Raw genomic sequence first — 15,353 nt, forward strand, 5'->3', positions numbered from 1 at the left:
TTTTTTTTCCTTCTGAGATGGAGTCTTGCTCTTGTTGCCCAGGCTGGAGTACAATGGTATGATCTTGGCTCACTATAACCTCTGCCCCCTGGGTTCAAGTGATTCTCCTGCCTCAGCCTCCTGAGTAGCTGGGATTACAGGTGCACACCACCACACCCAGTTAATTTTTGTATTCTTAGTAGAGACGGGTTTCACCATGTTGGCCAGGATGGTCTCAATCTCTTGACCTCATGATCTGCCCTCCTCGGCCTCCTAAAGTGCTGGGATTACAGGCATGAGCCACCTTGCCTGGGCCAAGTCCGATTTTTTAAAAGTGTCCTGTGTCTTTCTCTCTCCGCATCCACTGTAACTGTAATCAGGTAGTCTTTGGTGATGCCAGGGACTTCTGCTCTTGGGAAGCAGGGGTGTTCATCACCACTGGAGGCATGCGGTGAATAGCTAACTACTAAATAAGCAACTGTAATCTCATCGATGAGGAGATCAACTCTTTAACTCCTGGTATTGGAGTCAGTGATTCGCCTGGTATGTGTTCTGATCCTAGCCCTGGCGTCTGTTGTCCTTTGTGACTCAGTTTCCCTCTTGTCAAAGCAGTAGGTGTGATGAAAATGACTTGTGAAGTGAGGAGCTCCTAGCAGGAGGGTGGGCCGGCTGCTGTCTTGTTGATGAGATCTGTCTGTGTGTCTGTGTCACCTCTCTCCATTTGCATGCAGGGCTCACTGGCCTATGTGCCTCAGCAGGCCTGGATTCAGAATGATTCTCTCCGAGAAAACATCCTTTTTGGATGTCAGCTGGAGGAACGGTATTATAAGTCCGTGATACAGGCCTGTGCCCTCCTCCCAGACCTGGAAATCCTGCCCAGTGGGGATCGGACCGAGATCGGTGAGAAGGTCAGTATAGTTTCACCGCTGGCCTCTGATCAGTCAGCTATTGCTGACTAACACTCTCACAATCTCAGTGGTTTGTGAGTTGACTGCAATCAGCTGACCCTGCGGGGCTCAGCTGGGTGGCTCCGCTGTACCCATAGGCCAGCTGAGCTTGGCTCCAGGCTGTGGGTGTGGCTCAGGCCTCCCTTACAGAGCTTCTTGCTGGGGACTGGGTGAGGGGTCAGCAGCTTTCCACAGGGAGGCTTTTCTCATGAGAGCCCCCCCAAAAAGCATGCAGTGCCCCTTAAAGTACACTGTCCCTTATACCCGCAAAGCAAGTCACTTGGCCAAGTTCCAAGGCAAGGGACTGGAAGGGAATCACGTGCAACCTTTGTGGTCACATGACTACAAAGTCACATGACAAAGGGTGTGCTGTTGGGAGGAGGGGTGTGGATTCAGATGCCCATAGTCCCTGTCAGAACAGCCATGATAAGAATAGCACGTAGCTAACACTAACTGAGCATTTTCTCTCTCTCTTTTTATAAGACACAGTCTTGCTCTGTTGCCCAGGCTGGAGTGCAGTGGCATGATCTCCACTCACTGCAACCTCCACCTCCCAGGTTTAAGCAATCCTCATGCCTCAGCCTCCGTTTTTTACAGGTGTGCATCACCACTCTCAGCCAATTTTTGGATTTTTAGTAGAGGTGGGGTTTTACCATGTTGACCAGGCTGGTCTCCAACTCCTGACCTCAAGTGATCTGCTGGCCTCACCCTCTCAAAGTTTTTTGTTTTGTTTTGTTTTTTGAGATGGATGGAGTCTTGCTCTGTTGACCAGGCTGGAGTGTAGTGGCACAATCTTGGCTCACTGTACCCTCCGCCTCCTGGGTTCAAGTGATTTTCCTGCCTTAGCCTCTTGAGTAGCTGGGACTATAGGCACCTGCCACCATGCCCAGCTTGTTTCTGTATTTTTACTAGAGATGGTATTTCACTGTGTTGGCCAGGTTGGTCTTGAACTCCTGGCCTCAGGTTATCTGCCCACCTCTGCCTCTCAAAGTTGGAATTACAGATGTGAGCCGCTGAGCCTGGCCTATAAATTGAGCGTTTTCTGTGTGCTGGGAACTGTGCTAAACATTTTACATGTATTTCCTCCTCACAGCAAGCCCATGGATAGAATTTGTTGTTATACCCAGGTAATCATTGAGGAAAAGGAGGCGCAGAGAGACCAAGGGTGTGTGAGGCCACACAGCCACAGAACTGTGGAGAGCATGGTTCCTGTGTCCATGTTCTTACCTGTTCGTTTTGTCATCTCTAAAAGAGCCCTTCTCTGTTTATCTTACCACTGCAGCCCCTCCCTCCCTCCCTCCCCCTGTCCTCCAGCCCCCAGGTTTTCCTGCTGTTCTTCAGCAACCCCGGCCCCTGCCCACCTCCCCACCTTGGTTTGAGCCTTCCAGGCCTGGGGTGCCCTCCCCTGCTGCTTGCCCGGCCGCTTGGCTCTGGCACCCCGTGGCAGTTGTCTGGTGTGTCCCCTGATGGAAGACTTGGAGTACAAAGCACTGGCCCATTTCGGTTTTCAGTTACAAGCCAGGGGCTCCATCAGCTTGCTTACTTGATGAATGATTTTTAAAAATTGAAGTAAGTCTACAGCTCCTTAGAAATAAAAAAACAAATTATTGGCTGGGTGCATTAGCTCATGCCTATAATCCCAGCAGTTTGGGAGGCCAAGGTGGGAGGATTGCCTGACATCAGGAGTTCAAGACCAGCCTGGGTAACATGGTAAAACCTCATCTTAACAAAAAAAATACAAAAATTAGCCAGGCATGGTGGTGTGCATCTGTGGTCCCAGCTCCTCGGGAGGCTGAAGTGAGAGGATTGCTTGAACCCAGGAGGTGGAGATTACAGTGAGCTGAGATTGTGCCACTGCACTCCAGCCTGGGCGATAGAGTGAGATTCTGTCTCAGAGAAGGCACCTGGCTGCCAGGACTCATGGGAGCTAGGGTAGGCATCTCAGGAGGGGCCAGGCAGTGACCCAGTGTGTGTCCTCTTGATTTCCAGCCATATGGGGAAATGGTGTGGACTTCTCTGTCCTGATGGGAGCTGGCGCTGCTGCCGGTCCATGCGTTGTCCTTCCTCCTGGTGATGGACACGGGCTGGGTTTAAGCATCCCATGTTGGAGTTGACTCACCTGTATGTGGCCTTGCTGGACAATGACAGATCCAGAGTAAGCTGGCAAACATGGCAGCCGTTACCCACGGCGGCAACAACCATAGTATCACCCCATCCACCTGCGCCTTCCCTGAGACTAAGTGATCAGGGCCTTCCCACCAGCCAGCATGATCGGGTGCCACCAGCCACCCTTCACTGAGCACTTGCTTTGCGCCACGTGCCCTGCCCAGCACTTCACAGGAGACTTGCGCTTTCTCCTTTGCCCGCTTTACAGATGGGGCTAAACCCTGTGCCTGTCGTTCCTTCCCTGCTGCTGGTGGAGCAGGGGCCTGGCTCCAGGTTTGTGTGGGCAGGACCTGTTGCCTTCAGTCTCGCACTCAAAGAACAGGAGGCAGGGGCAACCCTGCAGGGCCTCCGCCCTGGGCCTGTGGTGTCCTGAGCAGGCCCTATGTCTGCCTGCCTGCCCACCTCCCTCCCTCCCTCCCTCCCTTTTTCTTTATTTCTTCCTTTCTTCTCTCTCTCTCTCTTCCTTTCTCTCCTTTCTTTTTCCTCCCCTCTCCTCCCCTCCCCTCCCCTTCCCTCCTCTCCTTTCCGCTCCCCTCCCCTTCTCTCCTCTCCGCTCACCTCCCCTCTTTTCTTGACAGGATCTCATTCTGTCGCCCGGGCTGGAGTGCGGTGGCCTAGTCATGACTCACTGCAGCCTCAAACTTCTGGGCTCAAGCCTTCCTCCCACCTCAGCCTCCTGAGTAGCTGGGACTGCAGGTGCACACCACCACGCCTGGCTAATTTTTTTATTTTTATATTTTGTAGAGACAAGGTCCCCTGTATTGCCCAGGCTGGTCTCAAACTCCTGGCCTCAAGCAATCCTCCCACCTTGGCTTCCAAAATTCTGGGATCACAGCACACCCAGCCCGCTTCTACATGTCTTGAGTCTCAGGGTTTCCCAGGAAGCCCACTCATCTGCCATGTCTCTCCCCAGGGCGTGAACCTGTCTGGGGGCCAGAAGCAGCGTGTGAGCCTGGCCCGGGCCGTGTACTGCAACTCTGACGTTTACCTCTTTGATGATCCTCTCTCGGCGGTGGATGCCCACGTGGGAAAGCACATCTTTGAAAATGTGATTGGCCCCAAGGGGATGCTGAAGAACAAGGTGCCTGCTGGTGGGGCGGGGAGCGGCTTGGCGTCGGGCTGTCTTGCCCTTCGGTTAAGTCGGGATGTGTCACCTTTAGGAGTCCTTCACTTTCGTTGGCTTTTTTTGTTTTTAATTGGGCTTTAAAGAACACATTTCTCATGATTCTCTTGGAAACCTTCCGAAGGCAGCCGCCTGTCCTTGTCTTTATAGGGATAAGAGGCCAAAGGACGCCTCTGTAAGTCATAAGGCTGGCTTCTCGGTGGGGAATCCTACTCTGAAACACTGCCTGTGACCTAGTAGGCTGCATTTTCTTACTTGCAGAGGCTGCCGTGGATAGAGGGGTAGGACAATTGCCAGAACACCTTAACGTGATAGAATAAAGCTCTTGTGTTCTTTTTATAGGGCAGTTGTGGTAATGAGTGCGCACTGGCTTTTTTCGCCCCGATTACATTTTACTTTTTTTTGAGATGGAGTTCCACTATTGTTGCCCAGGCTGGAGTGCACTGGAGCTACCTTGGCTCACTGCAGCCTCCGCCTCCTGGGTTCAAGTGATTGTTATGCCTCAGCCTCCCGAGTAGCTGGGATTACAGGCGCCTGCCACCACGCCCGGCTAACGTTTTGTATTTTTAGTAGAGAGTGGGTTTCACCATGTTGGCCAGGCTGAGCTCAAGCAGTCTGCCCGCCTTGGCCTCCCAGAGTGCTGGGATTACAGCCGTGAGCCACCGCGCCTGGCTGTTTCCCCCGATTTTAAAACTGACACATCCCCATGGAGGAAATACACATTAAGAAAAACATAAAAAAGGAAAATGGAAGCAGTTACACACATTCCACTGGTTAGAGATTTTGTATTTATTTCAAGTCTTTTTACTCTGTGTATAAACTTTTTAAATAGGGTTATCTTGTGACTTGTATATATGCAGGAAGCATCGTGCTACATGACCTATTATTGTAAGCATTCCCATACATACCACTAACATTCTGTGTAAGCATATTTTAAAATAGTAAACAACATTTTTGAAAATTACTAAGTAATATATGCCCGTGGTAACAAAATTGAAAAGTACAAGAATATGGATATGTTCTTGTAACATATGCATGTACGTGTGCACATGTATGTATATAAATAAAGCCGGGCACAGTGAGGAATCCCAAAACTTTGGGAGGCCAAGACCAGTGGATCACCTGAGGTCAGGAGTTCGAGACCAGCCTGGCCAACATGGTCAAACCCTGTTTCTACTAAAAATACAAAAATTAGCTGGGTGTGGTAGCACACACCTATAATCACAGCTATTCAGGAGGCTGAGGCAGGAGAATCTCTTGAACCCGGGAGGTGGATGTTGCAGTGAGCTGAGATTGCATCACTGTACTCTAGCCTGGGAAACAGTGAGACTGTACCTGAAAAAAATGTGTATGAGGTAAATAAAATAGTCTCTATTGATCCTGCACCCCAATCCCTAATTCTTCTCTTAGATAGCAGGGGTTAGCAAATCTGGCCTGCTGCCTGCTTTTTGTATGTCTCTAGAGCCGAGAGTGGTTTATATTTTTAAATGGTCGAAAATCATACTAAATTTAAATATCAGTGTCCATAAACAAAACTTAGGAACATAGCCAGTGCATTCGTTTTTTTTTGGAGATAGGGTTGAGTCCAGATTGGAGTGCAGTGCCACGATCACGGCTCACAGTAGCCTCCATGTCCTGAGCTCAAGCCATCCTCTTGCCTCCTGAGTAGCTGGGACTACAGGCATGCACCACCATGCCTGGCTAATTTTTTTGTGGAGACGGGTCTCACTGTGTTTCCCTGGCTGGTTTCAATTTTTGTAGTTTTAGTAGAGACGAGGTTTTACCGTATTGGCCAGGCTGATCTTGAACTCCTGGCCTCAAGTGAGCCTCCTGACTCAGCCTCCCAAAGTGTTGGGATTTTAGGTTCAGCTGCTCCTGCATGCCGTCATCCCAGGTGCATGCCCCACCTTCAGACCTGAGTTCTCCCCACCAGGTTTGGTTGGCTCATTCCTGCTTTAGTCGTCAGTGCCTAGCCAGGCAGTCTCGCACGTGTGTGCTGATGTGGCTACGTTTCCTCTTTGCCCACAGACGCGGATCTTGGTCACTCATGGCATGAGCTACCTGCCACAGGTGGACATCATCATTGTCATGAGTGGCGGCAAGATCTCTGAGATGGGCTCCTACCAGGAGCTGCTTGCCCGGGACGGTGCCTTCGCTGAGTTCCTGCGCACCTACGCCAGCGCAGAGCAGGAGCAGGACCCAGAGGACAACGGTAGGGGCAGCTCCGGGGTTCTTCCCGCTTGGGGTGTCTGGCACCTTGAAGGGCCACATTAGTGTCCTTGAGGTTGCTACCAGCCACCCTCGGAAGGCGGCTCAGCAGAGCATGAGGGTGGGAGGTAAATGAGCCCCCTAAAGAACCAACTTGGAAGACCATCTTAGTCTCTGCAGGACTGAACTGAGAGGGAGTCTCGGTGATTTATGACTAGGGTATGGGGCACCAGGCTTCTGCTCAGCTGACCTCAGGGCAGGGTCTAGTGCCTTCCTGGAACATGCCTTGGACCTGCTGAGTCTCGGGGTCCTTAAGGCAAAAATGGGAACAATGGTAATTATTTAATTTATTTAATTTCTCTCCCTTGGAGCTGAGAGAAACTGAGGACGTGCATGACCTAACAGACATGAGGGTTGTGAGGTGAAGCACGGAGTTGAGCTTGCAGGCTCAGGTTGGTGACATCTGGGTTCAAACCCCGGACAATGATCTCCCCAGCTGTGTGACCTCAGGCCTGCCCTTCAGACCCGTCTGAGCTTTAGTTCCCTCCCTCATAAAGCAGTTTAGCAGGGCCAGGCATCGTGGCTCACACCTGTAATCCAATACTTAGAGAGCCTGAGGCGGGAGGATTGCTGGAGCCCAGGAGTTTGAGGCCATCCTGGGTAGCATGGCGAAACCTCATCTCTACAAAAAATAGAAAAAACTTGCCAGGGGCAGTGGCTCACACCTGTAATCCCAGCACTTTGGGAGGCTGAGGTGGGTGGATCACTTGAGGACAGGAGTTCATGACCAGCCTAACCACTATACTGAAACCCCAACTCTACCAAAAAAAAAAAAAAAAGCGGGGCGGGGGTGGGATTTTAGATACTATTAAGTGCTATGAAAAGAAAAGAAAATGACAGTCCCATGGGCTGAGGAGTGATAGGTGTCATTGTGGCAACTGAGGCAGGGAGCAGGGAAACCCTCTCTGGGAAGGTTGCATAGGCATGGAAAGGAGCTAGCAGGGAGAAGGTCTGGGAACAGTGTTACAGACATGGGGAACAGCAAGTGCAAAGGCTTCAGGACCAGCATGAGCTCAATTTGTTTACAACACATAAAGGCTAGTGCGGTCAGACCATGGTGTGCCAGGACATGGGGGTAGGAGAGGAGGTTAGCACAGTGATCATCTCGCAGGCCTTCCAGGTAGGTTTTGCATGGGGAAAGTGCACTGGGAAGCCCCTGACTGGCAGAGAGGCAAAGTGACCAGCCCCAGGATACTCAGCAGCTGTGGGCAGGGTTGGGTCTAAAGTTTGTCTCTGAGTTCTCATTCTCTGCTCCTTTAGTGGTCTCCTGGTCTGCCTGGGGTGGGAGCTCCTTCTCTGCAGGGATCCTAATGTCTCTAATAAGTGCTTTCTTGAGATGTAATGCACACATGTAGGCTGAGCACAGTGCCTCATGCCAGTAATCCCAGCACTTTAGGAGGCCAATGTGGGTGGATCATCTGAGGTCAGGAGTTTGAGACCATCCTGGGCAACATGATAAAACCCCATCTCTAAAAATACAAAAACCAGCCGGGCATGGTGGTGCACACCTATATTCCCAGCTCCTGGGGAGGCTGAGGCAGGAAAATAGCTTAAACCCAGGAGGCAGAGGTTGCAGTGAGCCGAGATCATGCCACTGCCCTCTAGTCTGGGTGACAGCGAGACTTCACCTCAAAAAAAAAAAAAATTCACACAACATACAATTAACTCACTTAAATCGCAAAATCCAGTGATTGCTCGTATATTCACAGAGTTGTGCAACCATCGCCACAATCAAGGTCATAACATTTTCATCACCCCCCAAAAACACCCCACATCCATCAGCAGTGACTCCCTATTTTCCCCAGCACCCCCCAAGCCCTAGGCAACCACAAATCTATTTTCTATCTCTCTAGATTTGCTTCTGCTGGACATTTCATTTAAATGGCATCACAATAGGTGGAATGTTGTGACTGGCAGCTTTTCCACTTAGCGTGATGCTTTCAAGGTTCACTGTGTTACAGCTTCGTTTCCTCTTACTGCAGAATAATACGCCACTGTGCAGATGGTCCATCCTGTGTTTATTCACTGGCTGATGGGCATTTGGGTTGTTTCCACTTTCTGACTCTTATGAATCGTGCTGTCATGAGCCCTGGTGGTTTAAAGGAGAAGCTGGTTGCCAGGAGTGGTGGCTCATGTCTGTAATCCCAGCACTTTGGGAGGCCAAGGCAGGTGGATCACTTGAGGTCAGCAGTTCAAGACCAGCCTGGGCAACGTGATGAAACCTCATCTCTACTAAAAATAAAAAGTGAGCTGGGGTGGTGGTGTATGCCTGTAGTCCCAGCTATATGGGAGGCTGAGGCGGGAAAATGGCTTGAGTCTGGGAGTTGGAGGCTGCTGTGAGCCCAGATCATGCCCACTGTACTCCATCCAGCCTGGGTGACAGAGCAAGACCATGTCTCAAAACTAAATAAATGAATAAGTTGGGTTTTTGTTTATTGCCAGTGTGTGGTAGCTGACATTCCCTTCAGCTTTTAAATTCTCTGATTAGAATGAATTTCTACATGTTCATTCCCTTGTGGTTGGGAAGTTCTACCTTGAGTCTAGCCTGTTTCTTCTTGCTGCAAAATCTCCCTTGTCTGTCTCTTAGCCCAAGTGATGGGTGTGGCAACATCTCAGTGAGTCTTTCACTGACTTGCTTCACAGGCTACTTTTAGGTGAAAATACCCTTTGTGCTTTATAAATCATAAGTGTGTGGGTTAGCTGAATCCCTTGACCAGCGTGAGATCTCTCTCTCTTCCCTTCCATCCAGGTGAGCAAAAAATGTGCTTAAACTCTGTTAGCCCTAGAAAGGTTCTGCCCTGCTGTTCCTTGCCAATTGCTAGATTATCCAAGCAGTGTATACAGAATGTGGAAGGCTGCCAGATGCTTTATTATTTCTTGTGCACATCAGCAGTTAATTTGGTGATGTGAATACCACCCATCATCCTGGTACCCACTTCCTGCCTGTGAGGAGACCTAGAAGTCCTTGGCAGTGGGTCTTAGAGCAGACTTGGGCATCCCTCACCCACCCCGCTCTGGAAGGGCCCTGGCTGTAAAGTCTTTACATCAGGGTCTCGTCTTGCCCAGCCTTCACCAACTCGAAGTGCCAATGACCTTGGATTTGTTTGAACCACATTTCTGGCTCTTCGTGAAGGGGAACTGTTTTCCTTGTGGGATTAAGCAGCTTTTTTTAGAACACCCAGGCTGAAGAGGGGTGGGTGTTGGTATTTGGCTCGGGAGAATCCTTGAGGGGAGATGTGCAGGAACTAGGCTTGTGAATGGGGTGATACGGACCTCTCTCCTGGGATAGCTTACTGATTTCTTTTCTTTTTCTTTTTTTTTTTTTTTTTTGAGATGGAGTTTCGCTCTAGTTACCCAGGCTGGAGTGCAATGGTGCGATCTTGGCTCACTGCAACCTCCGCCTCCTGGGTTCAGGCCATTCTCCTACCTCAGCCTCCTGAGTAGCTGGGATTACAGGCACGCACCACCATGCCCAGCTAATATTTTGTATTTTTAGTAGAGACGGGGTTTCACCATGTTGACCAGGATGGTCTCGATCTCTTGACTTTGTGATCCACCCACCTCGGCCTCCCAACGTGCTGGGATTACAGGTTTGAGCCACCGCACCCAGCCTAGTTTACTGATTTCTAAGAAATATATATATATATATATATATATATATATATATATATATATATATTTTTTTTTTTTTTACTGTTTTTTTTTTTTTTTTTAAACTTTTAATGGCATTTCTTTTATTCTGAATTTATTCACCCATGCCATAAAGTCTTGTTTCTTCTGGGACATCGTTTTCTTCTGTGCAGCCTCCTTTTCCAGTTTAGGAACAGCTTGTTCCCTTTCTGGAAGGATCATCTGGATGAGGCAGGGTGAGCTCACGTATGCTTTAATCCGACCAACCTTGAGCTCTGTAGCTTTGGCAGCGCATCTTAGGTGCTGTGTTCACTTGGATATGCTCATTGACTGGAGAATCTGCATACCTAGAAGGTGGAGCACATTGCTATGACTCTGGTTTCTTCTTAGGAACCTCATACTTACAGCAGTGGTTTTCCATGGGGGACAAATTGTACCCATCCTGGGGACATTTGGAAATGTTTAGAGACACGTTTGGATGTTGCAAATGGAGTGGGGGTTACCCCTGGCAGGCACCGGGGTAGAGGCCAGTGATGTCGCCAGACACCCTACAGCACTCAAGACGAATTCCCCCTTGCCCTGACCCCATCAGAGAATCTGCTGGCCAGGATGTCTGAAGCGCCGAGAGCAAGAAGCCCTTTGTTCTCCGACTTCACACTGCCAGCTTTTCCCTTGTCGTCTTGGGAGAAGGACTCTTATTTCAACAATGTGGCCATTTTTCGTTTTCAGAAATTTTTATTTATCGACTTCTGCATTGTTTCATAGAGATGGGTCTCACTCTTTTGCCCAGGCTGGTCTCAAACTCCTGGGCTCATGAGATCCTCCTGCTTCCCAAAGTACTGGGATTACGGTTGTGCATCATGGTGCCTGGCCTGTGGCCACTTTTCAAAACCTTGCTTGAACTCTCTCTCAACCTCATGGCAAATAGTTTTCCCTCTTAACTGTTTACTGAGTTTTTCTTCATGATTATAAAAGCAACATGTGCTCATCATAGATAAATGCAAACTCTGAAAGAGTACAAAGAATCGGGAAAAAGCTGGGCACGGTGGGCCACACCTGTAATGCCAGCACTTTGGTTGGCCGGGAGGTGGGGGGTCACCTGAGGTCAGGAGTTCAAGACGACCAGCCTGGCTAACATGGTGAAACTCCATCTCTACTAAAAACACAAAAACATTAGCTAGGCGTGGTGGTGGGTGCCTCTAATCCCAGCTGCTTGGGAGGCAGAAGTTGTAGTGAGCCAAGATTGTGCCATTGTACTCCAGCCTGGGTGACAGATGTCGACTCCATCTCAAAAACAAACAAACAAAAAAAAGTCACAAAAAACATCTTCTGTCCCTTCTTACTTCCCAGAAGGAGAGCCGATTAGCGTCGGCATCGTTTTCACTTGTTCTTGCTTCCTAGGCCTTTTTCCTTGACAAGATTGAGAGCGTATTACAGCGTTTTCTCAACTGCTGCCACCTTTTGATTTCTTTCTTAATATCGGATCATAAGAGCCTCCCCAAGTTAGAGATTGATTTTAAGCACAGGGCAGCCGCTGAGAGAGTTTATCCGACAGACCCCCCCCCACCCCACATTCTTTCTGTCTGTCTTCAGAGGCCGAAATTCTTCCTCTTTTGAGGATGAAGAGCTTTCTGTGCCGAGGCTGGAGGACTAGGTCGATGAGGCAGCCAGTGAATGCCGTTTTTGGTCAAAAACGAGGCATTGACTATAAAGCTGTGAGTCGAATTCTTTCCTCTGGGGAGACCGGCCTGCTGGCCGGCGCCCAAGCAGAGTTCCAGAACCTTCTTGAGTAAAGGCGGCATTGGCAGAATAAACAGTGAGAGTGCTGGCAGCACAACGCACAGACCCGGGCAGCACTTAACATGGGTCAAGGGTAGAAACGGCACCTGGCTCCACTGCATGGAAACCAAACACCTGGTGCTTGCAGGGACTCAGGGACTGTCATCAAATTACAAGTTTCCTGTGTTTGCTTTAAAAACAAAAGAGAAAGAATTGTTCCTCTACCCTTGCCCCCATCCTTTGTTTCCCTCTTTGTGGCACTTATTGCTGCCTGGAGGTAAATGATGGATCTACTTGTTCGTTTATTATCGATCTCTTCCCTTGCAATTTAAGCTCAGAGGGTTTTTTTTTTTTCTTTTTTGAGGCAGAGTCTCACTTTGTCTCCCAGGCTGGAGTGCAGTGACACGATCTCTGCTCACTGCAACCTCTGCCTCCTGGGTTCAAGCAATTCTCCCACCTCAGCCTCCTGAGTAGCTGGGGCTACAGATGCCTGCTACCATACCTGACCAATTTGTTTTGTATTTTTAGTAGAGGCGAGGTTTCACCATGTTGGCCAGGCTGGTCTCAAACTCCTGACCTCAGGCAATCCACCTGCCATGGCCTCCCAAAGTGCTGGGATTACAGGTGTGAGCTGCTGTGCCCGGCTGCTCTGAGGGCTTTTTGGTAGTCTCTGCATCCCAGGCCCGAGAAAAGAGGCTGGCGCATAGTAGACATTGAATAAATGTGTTAAATAAGTGGGTGGATGAATTGTGCCCTGGCTGTTCAAGGCATGTCCTGCATAAGCGATCATGGGCTGGAGGGCTTTGGTTGTTTACACCGCAGCACAAATACTTCAGATTCAGAGAAAATAGGAAGGGATTTCACCTCTCCGGGTCTGCTTTAGAAACCAGCTTCCTCAGTCCTGGCTGTGAGAGGGGCCCCTCTAGCAATGGGAAGTCAGCTCTGCTTGTTGACATTGCCATCCACCTATCAGTCTGTCCATCTGCCTGTTGGGTGTATACAGAGTGCCTGCTGTGTGCCACAGGACCACCTGGTACATGAGCCTATGTGTGGAATGGTGCCCCCACCTTGACTTCTGCAGTGTGCATCCTCTATAACTGTACTTGGCTGCCTGGTGTGCCAGGTGCTGGGAATACAGCAATGGATAAGACTCACTTCATGCCCTTGAGAGCTCATGGTCTGATGGGGGAGACAAACACCAAACAATTCAGGGTATCACAGTGCTAAATGCAGTAATGGAGGGGTGCTTGAGGGCCTGGGAAATCTCAGAGGAGGAGCCCCCATCCCAGCCTGGGAGGGTTTAGGATGGTATCTGGGCTAAGTCACCTTCTCTTCGCCTTGTCTTGGGTACATGTGCATCTGGCTCCATGTGGGGCCAGCCCCTCTCATGAGCAGTGTCTGTCCTCAAGGAGCTGAGCCTAGGGGCTGCAACAGATGCCCATGCCTCCTGCCAGTGTCATGCCTGGCCTGCCTACTGTAATACATCATTTCCTTCCCTCTCCTGCCATGAAAACAGGCGTGAAGACTGAAGGTTGGTCTGCATTCTTTGTTTAGCTCTATTTATGGTTAAACACAGTTATAACTTTGGTAGGATGCGGTGGCTCACGCCTGTAATCCCAGCACTTTTGGAGGCCGAGGCAGGTGGATCACCTGAGGTTAGGAGTTCAAGACCAGCCTGGCCAACATGGCAAAACCCCATCTCTACTAAAAATAAATTAGCCGGGCATGGTGATGGGTATGTGTAATCCCAGCTAGTCAGGAGGTTGAGGCAGGAGAATTGCTTGAATCTGGGGTCTGGAGGTTGCAGTAACTGAGACCACACCACCACACTCAAGCCTGGCTAAAGAGCAAAACTCCGTCTCAAAACAAAACGAAAAGTCTCACACAATTACTACTTTGGATTGATCTTGGGCAGTGTGCTTGTCCCGGATCCACCCAGCATGTGTGGGATGCTTGTCCCGAATCCACCCAGCATGTGTGGGATGGGGAATCTGAAGCACAAATGGAGAAGACCTTTCAGCCATTCTCGCCCCTCCCACTTTAGAAAAGACAGTCCGTTCACTCCCTTGGGGCATTTAGATAGGGGCTTAGGGCGGGAGTTTTGCTTTGCTTCTTACCAATTTCTTGGGTCTTCTGAATTCCCAGGCAGCACAGTGATGGGCGAGGAGGAAGCAGGTCAGTGATTTCTGGGTTGGAGTTGGCTCTGCTCATAGAATGAGGCCAGAGATGGGTTGGGGCTGCTGCTGCATGCCTGGGGAGGGGCCCTCGAATGTCTCTGTTTTCACCCCTCTGGCTGTTCATTAGTTCGTTTAGCACACATTTACTAGCCACCTACTGTGTGTCTGGCTTTGAGACTGGTACTGGGGGATACAGCCTCAGTCCCCAGATCCCTTTATTGTCACTGGTGACCTTGGCTAAGCTTTACTGTTGCATGGGTCATGTTACCATGACCAGCATGCCTTGAGGGGACTGTGCTTATAAAGCACCTGGCACATAGTGGCTGGACAGTAAATGGCAACCGTTTGATTGTCAGCTGCCACCTATGCATCCTGGGGCACAGTCAAGACACACACTGGCCCAGGCAGTGCAGGGTCACCCATGCCTGTTGAGGAGCTCCAGCAGGTGGCAGAAGGGGCCTTGAGGAGGGGTGCACCTAGTGGAATTCTAGTGGCCAGAGCCAACCCATCCCTCCTGCCTTCTGCAGTGTGTGGCTAAGGGTCCCAGCCCAGGGCTTTTGTGCAAGCAACCAGAGGTTGACTCTGGCCACCTTAAAGAAAAAGAGGGTGTTTTCTGGAAGGATACCAGGTAACTCATGAATCAAAGGCAGAACCGAGCAAGTAGGACTCCGGAAGTGGGAACTCTGGGAGACAAGGCAGACTCTTTCAGGACAGATGAACTTGAACTGCCTTTGGTCCTTGTAGACCACTGATAACGATTCATGTCCTGGGAGAAGAGCTCGTAGGGGCGACCTGGGACAATGCCCTCCTTGGCTGGGGAGCTGAGGCGCCCTGATGGACAGGCCTGCCAGGGCTGTGGGAAAATGGAGAGCTGATCCCCTCAAAAGGCTGACAGGCGTCCATGTGTGATGGCTCCCGCCTGTAATCCCAACACTTTGGGAGGCCAAAGTGGGCAGATCACCTGAGGTCAGGAGTTGGAGACCAGCCTGGCCAACATGGTGAAACCCCGTCTCTACTAAAAGAGAGGGTGAGACAGTCTCAGCAGCCACTGCAGAAGCTCCCAACTGACCCTGGTCGTTACACACGGTGAGGAATAGGAGAGGCAGAGGCTGAGGCTTACAGGAGGGAGGCCTGGGGCTGTTGGTAGGAGAAGCAGGGCTCCCTGCAGCATGCAGCCTCCAGATGGGGGTCCCTGGTAGTGTTCTGGAACATTCTCTTTCATCCCTGCACAGAGAAAGATGGTTAAAGCCACGGCGGGTTCCCAGCATCATGCATGTGTGTGAG

General features: G+C 50.2%; 1 protein-coding gene across 8 annotated transcripts in view; it reads left to right on the top strand.

The window, feature by feature from the left end:
• Positions 1-15,353, top strand: part of ABCC1 (ATP binding cassette subfamily C member 1 (ABCC1 blood group)) — a 193,429-nt gene that overhangs the window by 137,113 nt on the left and 40,963 nt on the right. For 4 of the 8 annotated variants that reach the window (XM_035266969.3, XM_035266967.3, XM_035266971.3 and 1 more), the window contains 4 exons: positions 711-887; positions 4,006-4,173; positions 6,244-6,427; positions 14,038-14,067. In XM_035266969.3, coding sequence (XP_035122860.1) covers positions 711-887; positions 4,006-4,173; positions 6,244-6,427; positions 14,038-14,067 — 559 coding nt within the window. The remainder of the gene's footprint in view (positions 1-710; positions 888-4,005; positions 4,174-6,243; positions 6,428-14,037; positions 14,068-15,353) is intronic. The other 4 variants (XM_078344692.1, XM_035266968.3, XM_078344696.1 and 1 more) reach the window with 1 other exon arrangement.

The sequence above is a fragment of the Callithrix jacchus genome, chromosome 12 (assembly GCF_049354715.1).
Source record: "Callithrix jacchus isolate 240 chromosome 12, calJac240_pri, whole genome shotgun sequence".
NCBI classification, from domain to species: Eukaryota; Metazoa; Chordata; class Mammalia; order Primates; family Cebidae; genus Callithrix; species Callithrix jacchus.